General features: G+C 41.9%; 1 protein-coding gene across 13 annotated transcripts in view; it reads left to right on the top strand.

The window, feature by feature from the left end:
- Positions 1–21,974, top strand: part of RBFOX1 (RNA binding fox-1 homolog 1) — a 2,489,097-nt gene that overhangs the window by 2,067,729 nt on the left and 399,394 nt on the right. Inside the window, exon 1 of one of the 13 annotated variants that reach the window (XM_030799117.1) lies at positions 10,978–12,046. The exons of 11 other annotated variants lie outside the window; for them this stretch is intronic. Coding sequence is in view for 1 of the 2 variants with exons in the window: in XM_030799111.1 (XP_030654971.1) it covers positions 12,632–12,775 (144 nt within the window). In the remaining variant the exon portion in view is untranslated. Of the gene's footprint in view, positions 1–10,977; positions 12,047–12,148; positions 12,776–21,974 lie in introns of those variants that run through there. One more of the 13 variants, XM_030799111.1, reaches the window with a different exon arrangement.

Here is a 21,974-nt window from a genome sequence, read left to right as displayed (position 1 = left end):
TTAACATGCACTGGGCATAAGTGATTATAGCCCTAGGTTCAGGGTGACCAGTATCTGGACAGAGGGAGATACGTAGAAAAAGTACCAGTTACGTTGCAAGGTAAGATGTGCAGAACCAGCTTAAAGCACTCAATACTGTGCCCTAACCAGCGGAAGGTGTCATTGATGCCTTTTGAACAGAAGACTGACATCCTTAGTTTTGGGTATTTAGAATTGCTCTGTGGCACCAATGTGAAGTATGAGTTGGGCAGAGCTGAGACTGAGAGCAAAGGAACTTAGGTAAGTGTAGCTTTTTCCCCCCTTTTCTAAAAATCTAGGCTAAATAAAATAATGTGATGTACTAGTATATCCGCAATGGAAAATTAAGACAGCCTTAATAGTTGGGAGTTGGAAGAGTTAAAAATGATACAATTTAGGAACCAATTGACTATTCAGAGCAGCAAAGGAAGATGTGAAGGACAAATGTTGAGCTTTCAAGGTTAAGTAAATGGCAGGGAGGTGCTTCCATTAACAAACAGGTAAGTCAACAGAGGAAGAGCAGCATGGGCAGATGCATTTGTTTGGGGGAATGTTAAAATAGCAGCAAGGATAGGACCTTGGCACTGAGACATGCAGGAGGCTGTCTGAAGTTCATGATGATTCCTGAGATGCAGCCTGTGAGGAGAGCTCAAGGCTAGGGATGCGACAAGGATTTGTCCGGATTCTGCAAAGAGTCTGATGCAGTGGCTTTCAGTCATTACTGCAAATCCTTCACAAGTGTGTGAAGAGTATCATAGCCATTGCTACATTACTATATATAAAATTATAATGTACTATATAATGTATTATATATAATATATAATGTATCACATATAATATATAAACATAATATATATAATATGTGTCATGTAATATATAATGTATTATATATTATATATAAAGTATCATATATAATAATATATAATATGTATAATATGTATCATGTAATATATAATGTATTATATATTATATATAATGTATCATATATAATATACAATATATTATATATATAATGTATCATATATGATATATTATATATAATGTATTATATATTATGTATAATATATTATATTATATAATATATTATATATAAAATATATATAATACTATATCTATATATACACACACACATACACAAATATATAACAGAAGTGTGTTGTGCAAAGTGATGACAATTAGGGTATAGGAGGTAAGAGACCTAACAAAGGACAAAGTGATGCCAAGCGAGATTTTTTTGTCTATGAGGCATGGAAGAACATTGCAGTACATGTGCAGAAAAAAGTCCAGCCAGGGACATATATAGTCTTTTTCTTACATGTCACTCTACTGAAATAGTCTTGTATTATTTTGTCTGAAACCAGGTGAAGGAAATGCTGTGTTTTCATTGGTAAGCACAATAGGTCTTCTAATGGAGAGTACAGGTTTGTTTTGGGAAGATGGCTTGATGCAAAGCTGGATAAGAGATGATCCCCTCAAAGACACAGAAACAACTGTTGCCAAGCTTTTAAGGAGCAGGAAACAGAGAATGAAGGAGTGAGGATGTGAATTTGTTACCTGGCTCTCAAAAAGAAAAGGGGGAAGAGGAAAAGGAAGTAAGGAAGAGAAAGTCTGGAACCAAGAGAGTTTAATCAAAGTCAAGGGCACTAGAATAGCCAAATGTCATTTTCAAGGATATGATACATACAGTTGACCCTCCACGTCCTTGGGTTCTGCATCGATAGATTCAGCCAACTGCAGATCAAAAATATTCAGAAAAAAAATTATGTCTGTGCTAAACATGTGCAGACATTTTTTTGTTGTCATTATTCCCTAAACAATGCATTGAAACAACTATTTACATGGAATTTGCATTGTATTAGTAAACCTAGAAGATGATTTAAAGTATACAGGAGGATATGTGTAGGTTATAAGCAAATACTACACATCTGTAGATTTTGGTATCCTTGGAAGGTCCTAGAACCAATCACCCATGGATAGTGAACGGTGACTCTACCAATCCTTGTCTATGTTTTTAAAATGAGAATCACATCTTCCATTCTCTCTGCCACCATCTCCATGTCTACTCATACATGCATCATTTAGTGGATGTATTGCAGAATGGGTTAATTAGTTTTATGTGTGGGTCTTTGTAATGGAACCCCGAGACAGGGAATATAAGAACCTGGGCTCACAGGCCAGATGAGGTTATGAGAACATGAGCTGCTTGTAATTGTGAATTGCAATTTGGGGACTAAGACTTGGAATCCTAGAGATCATTTGTTTGCCAAGGTGAGATTTTTGAGAGCCAGGAAGATTTTCTACCCAATACCTGATACATCCCCAGTGTAACCTTGTAAGTTTTGCAGATAAACCTAGTTTTGTATGATTCCTTACATCCTTCCTATCTCACCTCCAACAATCATCAGACTTTGAAGGTATGCAATTATGCCAGGGACTAAGAATTCCTGGGGTGTCTTTGACCTGTGTTCCAGGATGGGACCTTGGGAAGGTAGAGGTCAAGGTGGATTAATTCAGAGCTGGAGATGTTACAGGTGAAGTCACTTCTAGTCAGAAATGCTTGATGACAACTCATCTTTTACTTTAAAGGTAAAATTTCTGAGCATTTCTGGGGTCAAAGAACCTTGCAGCCAAGCTCATGAAAGAGGAAAAATAGAATCTTCTGCAGGCTTTGTTTGCCTTCAGATTTGCTTGAGTTTCATCCAGAAGTCGAAACACAGAGAGTGGGTGGGGTGGAGGGTTCCCAAAGTAGACCTTCCCACCCACTTGTTCATTAGGAGAAATCACCACTTAGCTGTTTTTGTCTCTGCCGCCTACCCTTCCTTGTCCCACGCACTTACATTCAGTCCTGTGCACTGGAAACAGACTTCCACCCTCTCAAGCGCCAAACGCTGCACCTTCTCTTTGCATCACCTCCTGGAATTGATTGTTTCAGGAAAGCTGCTATAGGAACTGAAGTTATTTGCTTGCTCTGGGTACCTTTTAATTTGGGGTTCTTCCTGCTGTGTCTCAGGTCTCTTTTGTCATATGTCAGTTGGCTGCTCTGATAGAACATTGTCTCCATAAATTGTCACTTTTGCCAGGAATGATGATAAGAAAGTGTTGGCAAGAAAAAAAAAAAAGAAGACTGAAGCACAATCTTTTCTTTTGAAAAGCTTAGGGCAAGCTGCAGATAGGGTGGGACTTACCCCTGCTGTAATTGAGTAAGGACAAGAAACCTAGGAAAATTTCATTTGATAAAATTAGGCGGCTGGGGTCAGTGATATATTCCTGGAAAAAGAAAGCTTGAAGATAAATTGGCATAGAGTAGTTCTTCCCAAAAGTGCTTGCTAGGTTTAGATATTGTAAAAAATGGTGAATATGATGATGATGATGATGAAGATGATGATGAAAATGGTGATTTTGTAAGCAGCATCTCTACTGCTATTTGTATAGCGTCGCTAAAAAGGATGCTTTCTCATTTTGTTCAACAGACCAGAAAACCCTGTTTTCCATCTCTTATTAGAAGGATAAGATAGATACTTCTTGTGCCCTCAGTTTCTTCTTATGTAAATTGGAACTATAAAAATAATCTACCTTGCAGGATTTTGTGAAGATCAGAAAAGAATTAATTAACATCTGGCCAGAAGTAACTTTCTAACGTGTATTACCCTTGTCAGTCTTCACAAAATAGTGAAGGACTTGACCTGATGTTGTGTGAGATACAGTTGATGAAGAATTTAGTTGACAAGGGCTAATGTGTAAGCTTGCATTCATTTGATTCATTAGCAAGGTTAAATAAATTGTGTACTCAGAAGACCAGGGCAGAAAGGTGATGTCTATGATGTCTATACATTTTCGTATAGTGCCATGTCATTTAAAAAAAAACTTTTCAAAAAAAAATTTTATCTGAAGTTAGTCCTTCCATAAATGTATTGACTTTGTTGGTTTCGTTTGCATAATTTTTTTTTGCAAAGAAGGAGGAATGATGGTTTCATCAACTGGAGACTGAAAATAAAAATACCTCGTAATAATAGTACTCAGGGGAGTACACACCTTTTGGAGTCTCACTGTTTGTGTTTGAGGCATACCCTCATATGAACCAGAAAGAGTTCCCGAATACCCCATCAGAACTCCATATTTCAGGTGGCCTTGAATGAGCAGGGCTGAGTCATTGAGGAACAAGAATAAACTCTGGTGATCCAACAAATTCAATTCATTTGACCTTTATTAAGCCTCTCCTAAGTGAAAGGCATGCTGCTGTGTGGTTCAGGGAACTCAGAAATGAGAAGGGTGTTTGGTTTGATTTGCTGCAGTGAACCTGTGGGGGTAAAGAGAAGTTCTTCAAGCCTAAAGAGTGTAACTATTAATTGTTTTTTAGTCTCCTCGTGATAGCTAACAAGTATTGTTGATACTTGGTGTGCCAGTGCCTATGCTAAGAAGCACTTTACATTCATTATCTCGGTGGTTCCCAAATGCCGATCCACAGACTCATTGGATTCTGTAATGACATTTTCAACAGACTGCAGCTAAATGAGAAAATTAAGGGCAATTTAGTGAAAGTTTTAATAGACTTAAATTTAATCAATTTGAAGGACTGTCCTTTATTTTCAGGTTATGTCCTTTTTTTTGCATTTTGGTGTAAAATGCTGTTTCTTTTATTAAATGCTGATTATAGTAGACAGTGTATATGAGTTTATGTGTGTATGTATGAATGTACTACCTTGGCAAGAAATTTAAAAGCTGTTAATTTTCATGCAATCTCTTTACCGTTTTTAAACTTTTCTTGGAACTGTCCATGTAATTGAGGGCTATGGGACAAGAAGTCTGAGAATCCTTATAGTTCTGTAAGGGTGCTACCATTGGCCCCATTTTACAGATGAAAAAAACGAAGGCTCGGAATGGTTAGCTCACATGCTCATGTTCCCAATAGATTGCAAGTAGCAAAGCTTGAATTTAAATGAGTTTGTGTGTTTCTGTAGATGCAGAATGCCTTCATGATGGGCATATGGCTGCTTTTGCTGCAATGAATAGGCTCCCTAGCCTGTCCCTGGCCACGGATGTGGGCCATGCAACCATTTTCAGAGTCCTGGGACTCTTTGGGCCTTTCTTTGGTGTGCAGACTGGAATCCACAATAGCTTTAGACTTTCATGGTGTTTCCCAGGAGCTCGTTTGTAGCAGTTCTGTTCCTCTACTTGCAGAAATGCAGGAGTTAAGAAGAGCCTAGCTTTGTGTCCCTTCCCTCTGCCCCTGAGTCCTGTGTTTCTGTTCACCCTCAAAAATGTGAGCAGTATAGGTATGTGTAAAGGTAAATGCAGGCATCCTGCCAAGTGGCTTACAGCAGAACCTCATGTTGGGGGAAGAACTGGGTTGAAAGATCCCGTTTTCCAAGCTTGCACTCCATGGGAGCCATAGTCAGTAGCCAGTGAGATGACAGGAGGAGAGACGAGGCTCAGTGGTCAAGGGAGAAGACACTGTCTGTACCTTCTGAGCTTTCTCTTCATTGTGCCTGCAGGGAAGAGGGAAGGCAGTTTGGGCCATGGCTTGAAGGAACAAAAAAAGGACAAACTCATTTTCCACATCTCCTGCTTTATATGTGAGGCTTGGTGTAAAGACAAACTACCTCACCCTGTGAGATGGGTAATTGAGAATCAGACATACCTGGGTTTGCAAATCAGTTGCATCCCTTCTCCAGAAACATATGCAGGTTTCCAACCTGGCAGTCCGTTTCTCAGCAGCCTTGGCACTCGAGGAAGGGGTAGGACGAGGATCTGGGTATTTTTATTTTGATTTCTGACGAGATAAGCAGAAAACATTGTCCCTAAGAAGTTATGCTGTAAACGGATACGAGATTCTGGGTTACTGAAATCCTCTATGGACACTAAGGTGCTGTGTAGCTTAGTCCATTCCCTTTTTTGTTGTGGATGTTAATTATCCAGAATATTGCAACTCAGTAGTGGCTTTAAGCAGGTGTTCATGTACTAGCCAGGGAAAGTTACCACCATTAAAAAAAAATTATTCTTTAGGAACATGTAGCCTGGGGGCTTTATAATAACAACAGTCATAGTGGTAGTTGTAGTAGCAGTGATAATAATATAACTGTTTCATTTTATTATAAAAGTAATACACAGACACATTCTTATTGTGAAAATCTAAGCAACATAAATCTGTACAGAGTAAAAATTGAAATCCCCCCTAATAGCCCCTCCTCTGTTACCCTAGATCTAAAAGCGTTTATTGGATTGACTTACGTCTTTCTGGGCCGTTTTGTATGCATTTCACGTGACTGCATGTATGCCTATTTTATGCACATGCATATGCACATACTTCTGTGGATGTTTATATGCATGCACACACATATTTTTAAAGAATTGTGGAGTTTTGCTGTTTGTTTTGGTTTGATTTTTCACATGGGAAATTTTATTATATGTATCCTGAAACTACTTACAGAACTTTCTTAGAGATTTTTCCGAGGAAAGACACACAGAAGCCCCTCATTCTTTTTAACTGGTGCATTGCGTGCATGTGCTATACCTTGTTTTATTTATCCCCTATTGCTGTTTATTACATTTGACCCTTCAACAACATGGGGGTTAGAGGCATCAACCCACCACAAAGCAGAAAATTTGTGTATAGCTTTTTTTTTTTTTTTTTTTTTTTTTTTTGCGACAGACTCACTCTGTTGCCCAGGCTGGAGTGCAGCAGCATGATCTCAGCCTACTACAACCTCCGCCTCCTGGATTCAAGTGATTCTCATGCCTCAGCCTCCCAAGTAGCTGGGGCTCCAGATGTGTGCCACTATGCCTGAGGGCTAATTTTTGTATGTTTGGTTGACACAGGGTTTCACCATCTTGGCCAGTCTCATCTTGAACTCCTGTCCTTAAGTGATCCACCCGCCTTGGCCTCCCAAAGTGCCGGGATTACAGACGTGAGCCAACATGCCCAGTCCAAAATCTGTGTGTAACTTTTGATTCCCCCAAAAGTATGATTAGCCCACTATTGACTTGAAGCCAACAGTGGATTAAAACATATTTTGTATGTTATATGCATTATAATATATGTATTCCTACAATAAAGTAAGCTAGGGTAAAGAAAATATTAAGAAAATCATAAGGAAGAGAAGGCATATTTACTATTGATTAAGTAGAAGTGGATCATGATAAATGTCTTCATCCTTGTCATTTTACATGAGGTAGGCTGAGGAGGAGGAGGAGGACGAGGAAGATAAGGGGTTGGTCTTGCTGTCTCTGGGTCTCTCAGGTGGCAGAGAATTTGTGCATATGTGGTCCTGTATAGTTCAAATCTGTCTTGTACGCGGGTCAACTGTATTTGCTTTTACAAGCAATGCTGGAGTGAATATCCTGGTTTATGTGTCATGTATCTAGCTCAAGTATTTCAGCAGGACAGATATCTAGAATTAGAATAGTTACTTTGAAAGATGTGCATATTTTAGATTTTGATAGTGAGCACCAAAATATTAATATCATCTCCAGGACTACCAGTTTTGATTCCCACCATCTGTGTTTCAGGTTACCCATTTCTCCACAGTGATGTGAAATCTATATGTTATTGGTAGGCATTTTATTCATTTAATTATTTGATTTTATTTGTTAACTGATGTCAGTCTTTTAGGCAAAAGATGGCCATGAAGTGTTCTAAACTACCAATGTAATTTTGAAAAGCGCATTTGTAGTGGGAGCTAGTTGTGAACTGGGTGTTGCCTGCACTTGTATTTCTGCTCTTGCAAACATGGTTTATTTTTAGTCCTGGACTCACTGACAACCCACACCCAGGCTAGAAAGCTAGAGGAGTTTGAGGGTCCTTTACACAGAAGCAGGCTCTAATCTCGATCCTGTCATTACATGCAAAGCAATTGCTGCTGAATGGTTGGAATTGGTTCTGCCTGGGACAAAGCCCTTTACTCTGAAAAAGGAGCGCTGTTCTCATTTGAGCGCTGCCAAAATCCTGGACCCTCTGACTCAGTGTGGAGTGATCGTGTTTTGCCTAGAGAAACTGTGTCTGAGAAATGGAGCTTCTGCAAAATACAGCTCAGAGGGACCATCGGGGCTGAGACATTCTAGAGGCCAACAGGCCAGCTTAATGTCTACATTAGAAGTGCCAAACTTCTCACCGCTACCCCTAGTAGATTGACCCAAGAGAACTCCAGAATTCATGTAGACATGCTTCTCAGTTTACAATGGGGTATGTCCTGATAAACCCATTGTAAGTTGAAAATATCATAAGTAGAAAGTATGTTTTCGACATAGGATATTTTCATCTTACCATGGATTTATCCAGATGTGACCCCATCGCAAGTCGGAGACCATCTGTATTAAACAAATCTGAGGCTTAGGCAATAAGATTGGAAGGAGCAGGATGCAAGGGGGGCTTTCTTGAAGCTGAAACTGCATTTTTTTCAGAGCAAGTGCACTTTTTAGGTAGATTTCACTGCTGTCTGCCTTACCCTGGTTTCCCTAATTCCCTGGTCTTGATCTTGCCTATTATGCATCCCACAGCACTCACCACCATCTATTGTACTGTACTTATTTCTTCTCTGTATTATTTACTTTCTGCCACCCCTCCCCCACCCACTAGAATGTAAACTGTCTAATGTCAGGGACCTTTGTTTGTCCGGCCCCACGGATGCGGACCTGGGCGCTAGAACAGTGCGTGGAATGAGATCAGCACTAACTAAATATGATTCAGGTGTTCGAACAAGTCGGTGACTCAAAGTGCTTTTGATACAGATAAATAATAAAGTTTTCTAAAGATACTTTCATGCTCACTTTAATGAAGATGGAGACTATATCGTCCCCCACATTAAATTTGGAAGTGAAAGTAAAATATTTCTAAGTCCCACCATGACATTGCCACTGAGCTAACCCCAGTATAGATGATTACATTGAAGTTCAAGTCCTTCTTTCTGTCGAACTGGAGTCTTTCTTGCTCTGAGGTATGGCAACTCTTACAGAAAGTATTTTTTTTAGTGGAATGTCTGCTATTTTAACAGCCTTGGGAAGTTATAATAAATAATTATGAAAATGAGAAAAGAAAAAAATGGTTTCCATTCTTCTTTTAAATTGCTGGCAAAGTTGGGGGAAGAAAAAAAGTTACAATATTATTTTATGAGTCAAATTAAAACTTGGGTAGTTGCCTTCTGCCTAAGGAAGTTTCATTTGAAGATGACATTATTCATTGCCAATTTTCCTGCACTTTTCCAGCTTCCTGTGGGGTATGTATAACCATTCCATTAAGCGTCCTTGTAGCTGAAATGCAGGCAGGGTGGCCCTTGAATGCATATGAACCCATGTGATGCTGAATGCCCAGAAATTTTTTTTATGGAGAGATAAGGGTATTTTCTTTCCCCACTTCTCCCATTTATTGATGTTGGAGAATCATGCCAGAGCTAGTGGCCTTGATATGGCTCTTTCTCAGTCTCTGTTGAGATGGAATTCAAATTTGCTATCCCCAGATGCTGTTTAAAAGGCTGGCAAAGTGTTGTCATCAAGTGAGCAATGGTTGTGGATGTGATGCTACCATTTGATTTGGGGTCATTGGATGCCCTATTCCTGATTAAGGAGCACTGATGTTATCAATGGGAAAGTGTTCCTCTGGGCTCCTTAATATAGTTGCAGTGTTTATGGGGAGGGGTCTTGTCCCCGTGTGTGACTGTGTTTGCATGCACTGGTGGAGAGATGTTCAGGTTTAGTTATCCAGAGAACAGAGCCTGACTCCAAATAATTTTGATGTGGATTTAGGTCTCTTTCTCATTGTTGTACGTTGCAGATCTTCAGTGTGTCTGACTGTGAAAACTGAAGTTTAAGGGAAAGGCTGAGCTGTTATTGCAGGATGGATCTGTGGGGATCTAATCACCACTGAGGGGTTCCAACTTTGGGGAGAAAACGGACTGGAAAATCTGTATTGCCTCAGTGCAGCCAAGAGCATTTATTGGGTCTTTACATAATGTGTTTGTTTTTCATTAAACCATTCAGATAAAGTCTTATTAAAGTGCCATGTATTATTTATCATGTTTCTTATGAAAATGAACTGAAGGAAAAAATTCTCTCCTCTTCTTGGGGTATTTACAGGCTTTTCCAATGCCAGCAAGAGAAAAAAAAAAAAAAAAAAAAGGAAAGCAGTGCAAACACGTCAGTACATCAGATTGCTTGAGGCAACAGTAAAGAATGGGAAAGGGAGAGTGAGGATTAGAATGGTTGGCCTTTTATTCCATTCGTGTTCTGTGGAGTGACTTTCTCTTTAGTTTTGTGAATGTAAAAATAAATAAATAAAGGCAGGTAGGAAGTAAGAGAAGAAAAGAGGGAATTCTTTTATTTGTTAATCGAAGCTTGTCCCATGAATGTGACTTCTGATGCAACGTACAGCAAACATTTTTCAAACTAACTACTGCCAGCACCCACCAATAAAAGCAGTACAGAATACCAGCCTCTACTTTCCCAATCCCCTGGATGAACTTCTGCCTAGGGCTAAAGGGTTAAACATGCTACTGTGTCCCTGATAAATTGATGGGATGTGTGAGCCCCAGAGAGTTTGGAGGCACTAGTTTTGCAAGATGAAAAGTAGAAAGAAACAGCGGGTTGGGGCCTAGTGTTAGGCAGAGTGAAGACTTTATAGTTATTTCAAACAGAGTGACAACAAAAAATAGAGCCGTGGGATAATTAGTTCTCTTTTCTTCAGAAAGCATTTTGATGAGCCTGCAAAGTGAGTTGTGCCTTGCGAGCTGATGGCTGGGTTCAGAGTCTTCTTTTGGGTGAGGATGTCGGGGTGAGCCCTGAGGAGGAGGGGACATTTGGGATGTCCCTGGTGGCCAGTTCCAGGGTTCTGCCCCAAATATTCTTTTGTGAGAGAGCTCCCATCCCCTCTCAGGTACGGTTCCGTCCTGCTGGTCAGTGAGAAGCTGTCAGCAAGGTTTCTTTCAGAAAGCCCAACGATCAAAAAAGCTGCTGTTTAGACAGCTGATCTCTTGGCCTGAAAACAAAAAAAAAAAGAAAATCCAATCACTGGGTCAAGATCTATATTAAAAGAAATATGGCTACTATTTCTGATCACGATTTTATTGCTGCCAAGAATGCAAGAATGTGCTTTTTTTTTTCCTGTGCGGACCAAGGACGAGTTAGAGTCTTAATATTTTCTTTTGATTTGCAGATCACATCCTATTTTATTGCATAAAGACTAACGAAATCTACTAATGAATAATGATTACTTCATAAAATAAAGGGGAGGGGAGACCCGCTTGCAAGAGCAGAATGTTAATTTGGCCAAGGAGGGCTGGACAGGCAAGAATAAAAAAATAAATAAATAAACCATTGTAATTTGCTCCCTGCAGCCGACGGAGTAATCTCTTATCAGACACGGACTTCCCTACCCTGTGCATTTATAATTTGAGAGGAGCGGGTGTTCTGGGCTGGAAGAAGCCCCCTTCCAGTCGCCCCGAGCTGGCACGTTAGTCCAACAGGCTTGATTTCCACGCCAGCCTGGGCGGTTGCTCTCAGTGAACAGCTCAGGGGCTGGTTCACTGTGCTCGGGGCTGCCTGCCCAACCAAGGCGAGGCATAGAGCGAAAGCTGCGCCCCAAACGCCCGGGGGTGCATCCGCGCTTCGGTGCTCTGCTGGGGGGCGCAGAAACCTCCTCCCCTCCCTCAGCCCCCGAGCTCCCTCCTGCCCCCAGCCCCTAACGTCTCAGCACTCCACCTCCTGAGGAGGGGAAATCCCTTTTCTGTGTTTATTTGGCAAGGAATCGGGCAAACGCACCGCCACCACCATCTACCACTGTGGGTCCCAGCTGGGCCATCGCGCTAATTGTCCAGCTCGCCTGATGCCGGGCACGCGGGGCGCTCGCTCGCCTGCTCACCGGGAGAGGGTTTTAGCAGACCCAATTTAAATTTTGGTGAGGGTTTTTTTTTTTTTAAACAAAAACTAATAAATAATTTTTTAAAAAAAGCAAAGGGGAGGGAAGGAAAAAAAATCTTTCCCCTGGACCCATTTGACAAATGAGGAGACAGACAGCATCAGGACCAACGGAGTGAGGTTCAGTGTGAGTCAAAACCTCTCTTCCTCTCTCTCTCTCTCTCTCTCTCTTTTTCTCTCTCTCTGTCCCCCCTCCCTCTCTCTCCCTCTCTACCTCCGTCCCACCCTTTCCTCCCCTCCCTCCCTCGCGCTATCCTTGCCCCCCTCCTATTCAGCTTCTTCGGGAGGGCAGCGCACCCCCTGCACCTTTCAGAGAACTTCCCTCTGCCCGTTCTCGTGTCACTTTCACAGGGGCATGGGGTGGGGGGCCCCTTCCACTTTCTGGGTGATCAAAAAGCAGGCCCAACAACCCAGAAAAGCCAGACGACCGCGCAAAGGGAACCAACTAGTTTCCAGGTCCCCGCAAGTGTTTTAGTTGGAGACAGAGGAACGCCGGGATCTAGCACATCCCCAGGCAGAGAGAGCCAGGGAGGAGGGACCGGCGGGGTGCGGTGGGGGGAGGGAGGAAGAGAGAGGGGGGGAGAGAGACAGAGAGAGAGAGAGACAGAAAGAGAGAGAGAGAGCGCGAGCCACCGGTCGTTGACTTAGATAACCAGCAAAATTAAAAAGAAAAAAAAAATTGTAGCGCCCAGGCAGAGAGCAACGTGATTGCATGCGAGCGTCCCCACTCGGGCTCGGCGGGCGCCAGAGAGACATGATGCAGCATCCTCTGACGGGGGCCACCTGCGTGGCGCTCCCCAACGTGGGGATGTGTCCCCAGCTTTCGTGTGCCTTGACTTTTATGTACTTACAGCAGGTAAGGCGCGCGTCTGCCCTCGGTGGCTGCTTTCCCGGGGCTCGGCCAGATGGGTCCCCGTGCGTACTGGGCTGCGCTTCGGTGCCTTACAGAGGTTCTGAGGAGGGGGCTCCCGCGTTGCGATGGAAAGGGTGGATGGAAGCCTCCCGCTCTCTGTGGAGCCCGGGCACCTCGCGCTGAGATGTTTCTGCACCTGTCTGAATACTTTAAAACCGCCTGATGCCCAGCCTGGGTAGCGGGAGTTTGAAATGGAAAACTGCCTTTTCCTTGCTACCATCTTCCTTGTGTCAGTGCCTTTCCTGGTGATCTGAGTCTAAGACCCCTTTGATGCTAAGAGTTTGAATCTTTGTGGAGGCATTCCGGTGCCTGTAGTGTTAATTCAGCTGATTTAATAGAGAGTGGAAAGGAAAAGTGTGTGGTGTGTGTGTGTGTGTGTGTGTGTGTGTGTGTGTGTTTTCCTAAGTTTGTGTGGTGCTATATTCGGTCCGCATGGGATTGGAGCATTTGAATTTCTGGAGTGTGTCAGCCCCAGTCTGCCTTCAAACTCACTGGCAATGCTGTGATGAAGGTGAGTTGTTTAGGATGTTGTCTTTCTTGGCATGTGTAAGGGTGTTTGTGTGTGTGTGTGTGGGGGGGGGGGTTTCTCCCTTTCACTTCTCCTTAGTGGTCTTGCTGAGGGAGTCTGTGTTTGCTTTGTTTTCCATTCATTGTACACATTTCAGTCTTTTGACACCTTACTCCCTGTCTTTCTCAGGGTGTTTCCTTGGGACCCTCTCTGCTCTGTCATTCTTTCTTTATTGGAAGGGTTGCTTCCTGAGTTGGTTCCTGGGCTTGGGAAATAGCTCAACACTGCCCTTGTAGGGTGACAGGCCAGCTCTCTGTCATTGGGCAGGGGCTGTGGATGTGAACTGAAGGGCTAGAAGGGGTTTTGTCATGCAAATGAAAATTCTTTCCTCCTCCCAGGATCTCCATCCTATTCTATGAAGGTTTACAGTGGTTATACTCATTTTATCTGTTTTTCCATGGACTCACTTCAAGAGTACCATTTGTTAACATGAGTGTGTGAACAGAACTTCCTTTGCAAGAGTTGACAGTGGCCCTCTTCCCCAAGACCCTCAGTTTCAACCTGTGTTAAAGGAATATATGTTCTTATAAAATGTCAGGATTCTGTTTTGAACAGTTGGGTGATTTTCTATCAAGTTGGTTGCCTCCAGAAAATATTTCTTAGATGTATGTTCTGTTGCACGTCTTTTTGAGAACAGTCTTAAAAAAAACCTTGTGAGCAAATTTGTTCTTTTCAATATTATTTTATTACATTCATTATTGAGTAAATCATGCCAGAAAACATTTCCCAAGGGAATATTGATAACGTATTTTATGCTTCATCTTCCACAATTTCTGTGCCTTTGCTGTGGGTGTGTGTGTAAATGTGTATGTGTGTGTGCATTTTATACCAGTTATTTCCACCAGAAGAAAATTGTAATGAGCATTTCTATAGATGCTAAGCCTCAGTTGGATTTATCAAATTATTACTGAGTTGATCTTTTGCCTTTTACATTTACTTCTTTCATGTTATTTATTAATCAATTTGAATATCATTTACCTGGCAAGTAGAATGCTATAGGTACTCAATGTTCTCTGTTCCTTTGTGTGGTGGTGTTGGTATTTTTTTTTTTTTTTCAAAAAAACATGGATTTCAAAAATCTATGTTTCTGCCTTCTAAATTATTAAATTGGCTTACTCATTTGGGCACAACTTAGGAAAGAAGATAGTGACTTTGAGTGAGAGGTTATTCTTGCCATGAGAAGAACAAACATATAAGATAAACACAAAGGTTCTCAGCATCTTCCAGGCAGTCTCTCCCACGAGGAAAAACACCCCTGCTCTGGAAAGGGGAGGCTTGAAGAAAACATTGGCAGCCACAACAAATATTTAGAAGTGACTAAATCAGCATCATGGTTCCATATGAAGATAGATGGAGGGTGGATTTTGAAATGTGCTTTGGAATGCACCTCCCCCTCCCCTGAAAGGACTTGCAATGCTATCTGTGAAAGTGTTTATAATGTGATACTGTGACATAATGTGGGAATGGTGTGCGTGTGTGTGTTTGTGTGTGTGTGTGTTTTCTCTGAGCTTCTCTGAATGCCTGAAGTGTAATAAAGGAGGTCATTTATTTTTGCCTGTCTCATTCAGAATTAGGTTTTCTAGCCCTTCCTGGAAGCTCACTGCTAGGGTGGAAGTGATATACCTGGAGTCATCTCTCCTGGCCATTACTGTCATGATAGTTTGTTTAAAAGTCGCAAGTCACTTATTTTATTTAGCAATCCAGACAATCGGCTGATTAAGAGTGTGAAATAGTTTAATCTCCGCATACTACTTATCGATATGATTTATGTATCTTGTACCCAGACACCACTACTATATTTTTTATCTGCCTTTAATCTGTAGCTATTATTGGATCTCTAGCTAATTTTGGTGAGCAGAAGGCTAATCTTTGATCTCAAAGTAAATTGATCAAATGGATGAATCAGGCAACATTTATGATAAGTGACACCTTCACTGAAAACAATTTTATTTTATAATTGTTTAGAAATAAACATAATTCAGAAGTCTTCATCACTGAGATCAGCAATCACATAAGAAAATAATCAACCCACATTGATCTCATTTTGGAGCATTTATCATTTTGTTTTATATATCCACAAACTCTGATCAGGGGCCATCGAGTCTTCCCTGAAGTATAATTTCTGGAATGCAGTTTCATATGGTTATTTCTTATCCAACAGCTAAGGAAAATGACTTCATCAAATGCTTTCTTTGTCTCAGCATGAACATCCAACCTTTCCTCCTAAATTATCCCAGACTTATCCATAAGACAACTCATGAAAACAAAAATCAATTGGGGTGCCTCAGCATTGGAGTCTACTCTGAATGGCCAAGTGTAAGTGACAACATGTCACTTTTGCCATGAATAATTTATTTATTTAGGCCAATGAGGAGGCAACTATGATGTTTACATTATTTGACTTACCCTGTTTCACTTATTTATATGTCCCAATAACTTTTATCTAGATAAGTGTTTACTTACAGCTATGATTTCTTTTCTTTTCTCCTCCTCCTCTTTTTTCCTCCACATCCGAGATGTTACTACAGTTTAGAGCTGCAAGGTGGGATAATGCTAAATAGTCCTTTTGGCGTCTAGATATCAGACCCAGTGATGTACTCACATAGGAACACACACATGTGTATACATACACACAGACACATATACAAACACATCTAGTATAATGCATATATTTTGTGGTCATCAACCGCTTTCAGATGGAATGGACAAGTAGTCCTTGAAGCAATTGGCTTCAATCTTGCTGTCCAGGGAAGTCCCTGCTTCAATCTCCTTTCTTGATACACTGCAGTGGCTTCATGCTGTGTCTTCTTTGATGGTGAATTTTCTTGAAGCTGAACTTCGAGCTCACATATCCCCAGTACAGAATCTTCCACGTTCCAAAGTAAGTACTCATGGAACCATTCCTGCTTTGAGGAATAATTCTGAATACAATTCCACATTAGGGGTTTGCAGCAAGCTAGGTCAAAGGAGAACCTATTTTGTTTTCCTGATAGAGAAGAAATAGAAAACAGCCACACACATGCATGTACGCACAGGACATAGAAATCTAGAGATGGTTTATTTCCATTCTAAGTAACAGAGGGCAAACCTCATAGCACCCATCTCATGGTAAGGTATGGTGAGGCAACAGACTGGATGGATGATGAGATTTGTTTTCTGATGCAAACTGCGTGTCAGATTCCACCCAGAGCTGGTTTTTTTTTTTTTCACTGAGTTTAATGCCCTGAAAGAGGATCAGTAGCATATTAACTTAATTTTCTCTGTTCTTACACTACCATAAGCATCTCTCAGTACTGTTCTAAGAAAGCTTCTCATCTGTCAAGCGCTATTCACTGAGAACCTTTTTATCAGCCTAAATTTAAAACTACGTCAAATGCTTAAAATCCACATTAGAGGGGGCAGAAAAGAGCCTCTAAAGTGGGCCATGCCATTGTCAATTTTCGAAGATTGGTAATTTTTCCCACTTAATGATGATCCATGTGGTTTCTTTTAAGTAGTGAAGTGGTTTGTACAAAGGGTAATTCCCGGTAAATGAAGCCATTGCTCACTGTGGACATCTTCAGATCGAAAGCAATTGAACTGAAACCTGCATATCAACCCTTTCTCTCTTTAATTAGAAAGCGATTCTCAGTGCAGAGAATCACCTGGGGAAGATGGGCTCTCGAACGTAAGGCTGCAGGAGTTGGGGAGGGTGGCCCCATGCACCAGCCATGGTTATAAATTTTGGAAATATTAGGTAGGTCTTAACAATTATGGCTGTGTAGAAAAGGTCAATTCTCATTGCAGTTACTTACTTTGTGTTACTCCATCTGATGATTTATAGTGAGCAAAATGGCGTTTTATCACATTCTTCCTTTTTGGCTTAATCCCATTTTGATTTATTAGATAGTGCTGTGGATTGGGGGTGGTCGATAGTGTCAATAACGCAGAAAAGAATTAGGCTAGATTACCTTCATATCTGAATTGTTTAAAGGAATTTAAGTGGCTGGGATGAGCACATTTCCAGGCCCAGGTGGCTGCCTGATAGAAGAAAGGTCCCTCAGTGTCTTTCTAGAGGGATGTCTTATGTCATAAATTGGTTAACCAATCTTTCTTCTTTCTCTGATCTTTTCCAATTAAGAGAAGGCATGAAATGTTAGGCTGTTATCAGGCAGGTAAGGCCCACATTTCAGGTGAGCTGGGGGTCATCTGTGCCTCCCCCCTTTGGGGAACCTATGGAGGGCCGCGTGTTGTGGACATGGCCTGCAGGGCCACCTGGGCTGCCTCTGCGTTAAAATTACTTAATCCAACAATCACTTCTGAAAATTGTAAGCATCTGTTCATCCACAGACCAAAGCCTTGTGCCATTCGCCTGCTCTGCCTGCCATTTCGAGGCAGTTTGTGTGTCAGAACATGCAACTGGATGCTCCTGCCTTTGCCTGGCTGGAGAAAGTCCGTGTTATTAGTGCTCACCAACCATCTGTTTTCCTTACGGTTGACCCTTGAGTCATTCTCCAGTAGCTGATGGACTGAGGGTAGACAGTCTTTTTTAGGGTTTTCTGATTCATTTAACCAGGTTCTCTGCCCCAAGAGGAAACATAATGCTTGTTTATTCATATAGGCCGGGTAAAAACAGTGTAGTTTGTCAGGCAAATAATAGTCCTGTGGAAGGGAAAGAAATTGCAGCATTGTAAACAAAATCAGGTTGCTGACTCTGTGCCTAAGGGGGCTGGGTGATGAGCAGGACATGTCATCCCGTGAATGAAGCAGAGCTGACAAGTGTGGGCGTAATTGCCCCATCTGCAGAGACCTTTTTAATGGATGGGGAGAGGTGTCCCAGTGTGCTGTTTAATTCAATTAAGAAAAGCAAAGAAAGTTCCATTTATCAATAAAGTTTCCTATTGCCGGGTGCTGCCCAAGAGAACTCTGCCGGGCTGATCATTGGCCCGTGGCTGTTGGCATGATGCAGCTTGCCTCACCCAGCCCTACTGAGGGCAGCTGTGTCAGATAGGGTCAGCTGTCAGGCACAATGGCTCAGAAGAGCGCTGGTCCTGGCCCTTTAACCATGCTGAATACAGGCGAGCTAGCGAAATGAGCAATGGACCTGCAGGCCGCCTCTGCTGGGAGACACAGCTGGCCAGGGTTCTCTCTGCAGGATCGTGAAACTCAGTTCCTGACCCTGGCATATGATTAGGAAAGAGGTTGCGTGGTTGCAATGTCCTGGCTCCTGAGATGGTTTGGGGAAAGAGGGTTTTCACTGCTGTTTCTGATCTTCCTGTCATGCTATAGCCCTGACTGATTGATTCTGGCTAAAAGAGAGCCAGAATGTGGAACCAGGGCTGGTGGGGAGGAGGTAGACAGAAGGAGAAGATGTTGATCAAAACTGTAAAGACTGTCATTGACTGTGGAGCGCCCAGAGTCCTGTTGGTATATTTTATCAAAACTTCATCAAGGGGCATACTTATTAACATGGAAATAATGGTTGTGGTCCAGTATTTCTCAAACTTCAGACATTCAGGCACCACTTCCTAAGTCCTGCCAATCTATCCATTACCAGAGTTGATATCTACTTAATATTTTTAAAAATTAACTTATATATTAAACATAGACTTGCCCAAACGAAGTAAAACATAGTCACTGAATCACACCTGTGATCACACTTTCCCAGCATATGTGGAACTAAATGTGTATTCATTCACCTGTCCATCCACCCGTTCCATGTTGATGGAACTCCTGATAGGTTTATGGAACTCCAGCTGCCCTTCTAGACTCTCCCAGGGAGCAAAGCAAAGGCCCCTGCCCTCACAGATAGTCTGTTACGTTGTTCATCTCTTTGCCATCTTGTGAACCATGCATGCAGTACAACACTTTGGAAAACTTCCGCTTGGCCTGCTGGATTGCCTTGGGAATCCTCTGCCATGTCTGGTCTGGAATTACTCATTCCCCTACCTTGACCCAATTTGCAAGGGGCAAGGCTAGAGTTAAGTTCTTTGAGATGCTTTTTTTTCCATCTGCCAGATCAGCAGCCAGTAGTGCACAATAAAGGAAAATAGCCATACATTCAACATCTACATCCCAAAGAGGGCTTTGAGATGATGGGGCTGGGACTGGGAAGCTGCTGTGGTCCTTAGCACTCAGCCAAGCTCTAGCCGAAGAGCAGTCTTACCCTGTTTTGATCCTTTTCTTTATGTGTCTTGAAACAGAATCAAAATTAGAAAGTGGAACTGGATTGGAAAGCATTCAGAAGGTTAGTGTGTGTTCCCAGGGATGCAATGACTATTTTTTTTCTCCCCTTTTGCAGCCATAGAACAAAGTAGAAGCAACTGTAGGATTTAAGTGACTCCAATTTCCTAGGAATGATGAGTAAATGCATAAAAGGTTTAGTCTTGATAAACCTTTTCTTTTTTTGGCATTTGATGTTTGCTCAGGATTCACCTCAATGACTAGATTCCCCTTATCAAAAACAATAACAAATATCCTCAGTTTTTCCCTTTCATAGATCGGCTTCCTCTTGCTCTGCCTGAATCCAGGCATGGGGCAAGCCCTGCTCTTAAGGAAAGGTGAGAACAATATTGGTACCTAAACCCAGAAGGAACAGCGAGGTTTACACACTGCAGCTGTCCATCTCAAGTGTCTTGCAAAATTCAGATGAAAAACCCGGATCTATTTAGAGCCAGTTGGTGTCAGCTTCCCCAAAAGTACAGTTATTTTTTTAAAAAACGATAGTGTTTCTGAAGTTGTATGTAGGACAGAAGTCATGAGCTGAAGGCTTAATCCCAACTCTGTTATTCAATTAGCTGATCCAGCTGAATTGAGCAAGACACTTTTTTTTTTTATTTGGGGCCTTAATTGGTCTTTCAGAAAAACAGGGATTAGAATAACCATTTCATACTGTTCTTTGTGAGATTAAGTAAGATACAAATGGGAACAGTTAGCTCAGTGCCTGGGATGCAGTGAGCAGCCTATAGATGTTTGTTAAAGAAATGAAGGAAGGGCTGGGCGCAGTGGCCCATGTCTGTAATCCCAGCAGTTTAGGAGGCAGAGGCAGGTGGATCACTTGAGGTCAGGAGTTCAAGACCAGCCTGGCCAACATGGTGAAAACCTGTCTCCACTAAAAATACCAAAATTATCTGGGTGTGGTGGAGCACACCTGTAGTCCCAGCTACTTGGGAGGCTGAGGCAGGAGAATCACTTGAACCCAGGAGGCAGAGGTTGCAGTGAGCCAAGATTGTACCATTGCACTCCAGCCTGGGCCACAAGAGTGAAACTCTGTCTCAATAACAACAACAACAACAACAACAATGAAACAAAGGAAGGCAACGTGTTAAAGAAATGTAGGATTTGTTTATTGAAGCTGGACATAAACTTCTGTTTTCCATTTCTCTCAAATTAACATGATTAATGCACCCACGGCCTGCCAAGGACACAGACACAAGGGTCTTGGGTGTCACTCTGGGTCTTCTTGGTTCCACTACCCTGTTTGGGAGCTCTTCTCTTTCTTCCTCCAGTGAGCTGTCATTCCTGCTTGTGTCACTGGATTGTAATATGGCTACACAGCTCAATTAATGCTCAGTGTCAGAAGGAAGGAAAATAAAAATTGTCTTGCTCTTGTCAGTAGTGAAGTTATTTACTTTCAAAAGCTGACAGAATCACACTGCAGGGCCTTCATTTATTTCCATTCAGAACGTCATTATTCTGTGATGCCAGACACTTGGGCACACATTGAAGTTTATTCCCATAAGCTTTAATGTGGCGGGGCCCTGCTAAAGTGTAGATTGTCACCCAGGAGAGTCTGGGAGTGTCTGGCGGGGCTCTCTGGTGGCCCCAGGGCTCCTGGGTGCTTGGCACTGATGTCTGGGAGGGTACCCCAGTTTCAGGATGGACTGGGAGAGCTGACACGTGCATTTTCAGGCCCTGGATCTGTTCTAGGAGAGGCAGCGTGTTCCCCACTGCTGCTCTTCCTTCTGAAGCAAAAGAAAGGGGTGTGGGACTCCTAGTTCCACATCACTCTTCATCCGGGCCACTCATGGAATTTCTGGAAACACAAAAGCGCCTCCTGAAAGTGGCTTTGCTTTGGATCTATCTGTTGTCTCTGCTTAAACTCGTTGACAGGTTCTCTCAACCAAATAATCTGTATAAAACTATGCATTTTTCTTTGTTTGTTTGCTCTCTTTCTTTCTTCCTTTTCCCCCTAAGGGTTTGCAATGAGCAATTAACACAGGAAGGGGTTGAGTGGAGAAATTCTCTTTTCTTCGTGGTGCAGTGGCAGAACCTTCCACTGGGGGTCTCCATTTAGAATACGTGACTCAGGATTCCTGAAGACTTTTTTTTCCTTTCTTTCTTCTTTTTTATCTTTCTTTTTTTTTCTTTTTTTTTTTTTTTTAAGTCTCTTTGGTTCCGTTCAAAAAATGAGGCTCTTTCAGATAGCAGTAGGAGAGGCGGCTTGTAAGACCATTTAGGTAACGAGAGAAGCCAGCCTTCTTCCACAATGACGATCATAATAATAAAATAATTAAAGTAATGAAATAATCAATAACTTTTATGGAGTGTTTTGTGACAAGCACACGACTAAGCACTTTTACATGGATTATCACA

The sequence above is a fragment of the Nomascus leucogenys genome, chromosome 18, assembly GCF_006542625.1.
Source record: "Nomascus leucogenys isolate Asia chromosome 18, Asia_NLE_v1, whole genome shotgun sequence".
Lineage (NCBI taxonomy): Eukaryota > Metazoa > Chordata > Mammalia > Primates > Hylobatidae > Nomascus > Nomascus leucogenys.
Note: the sequence above shows the minus strand (reverse complement) of the source record. Positions and strands in the feature narration are given on the sequence as shown.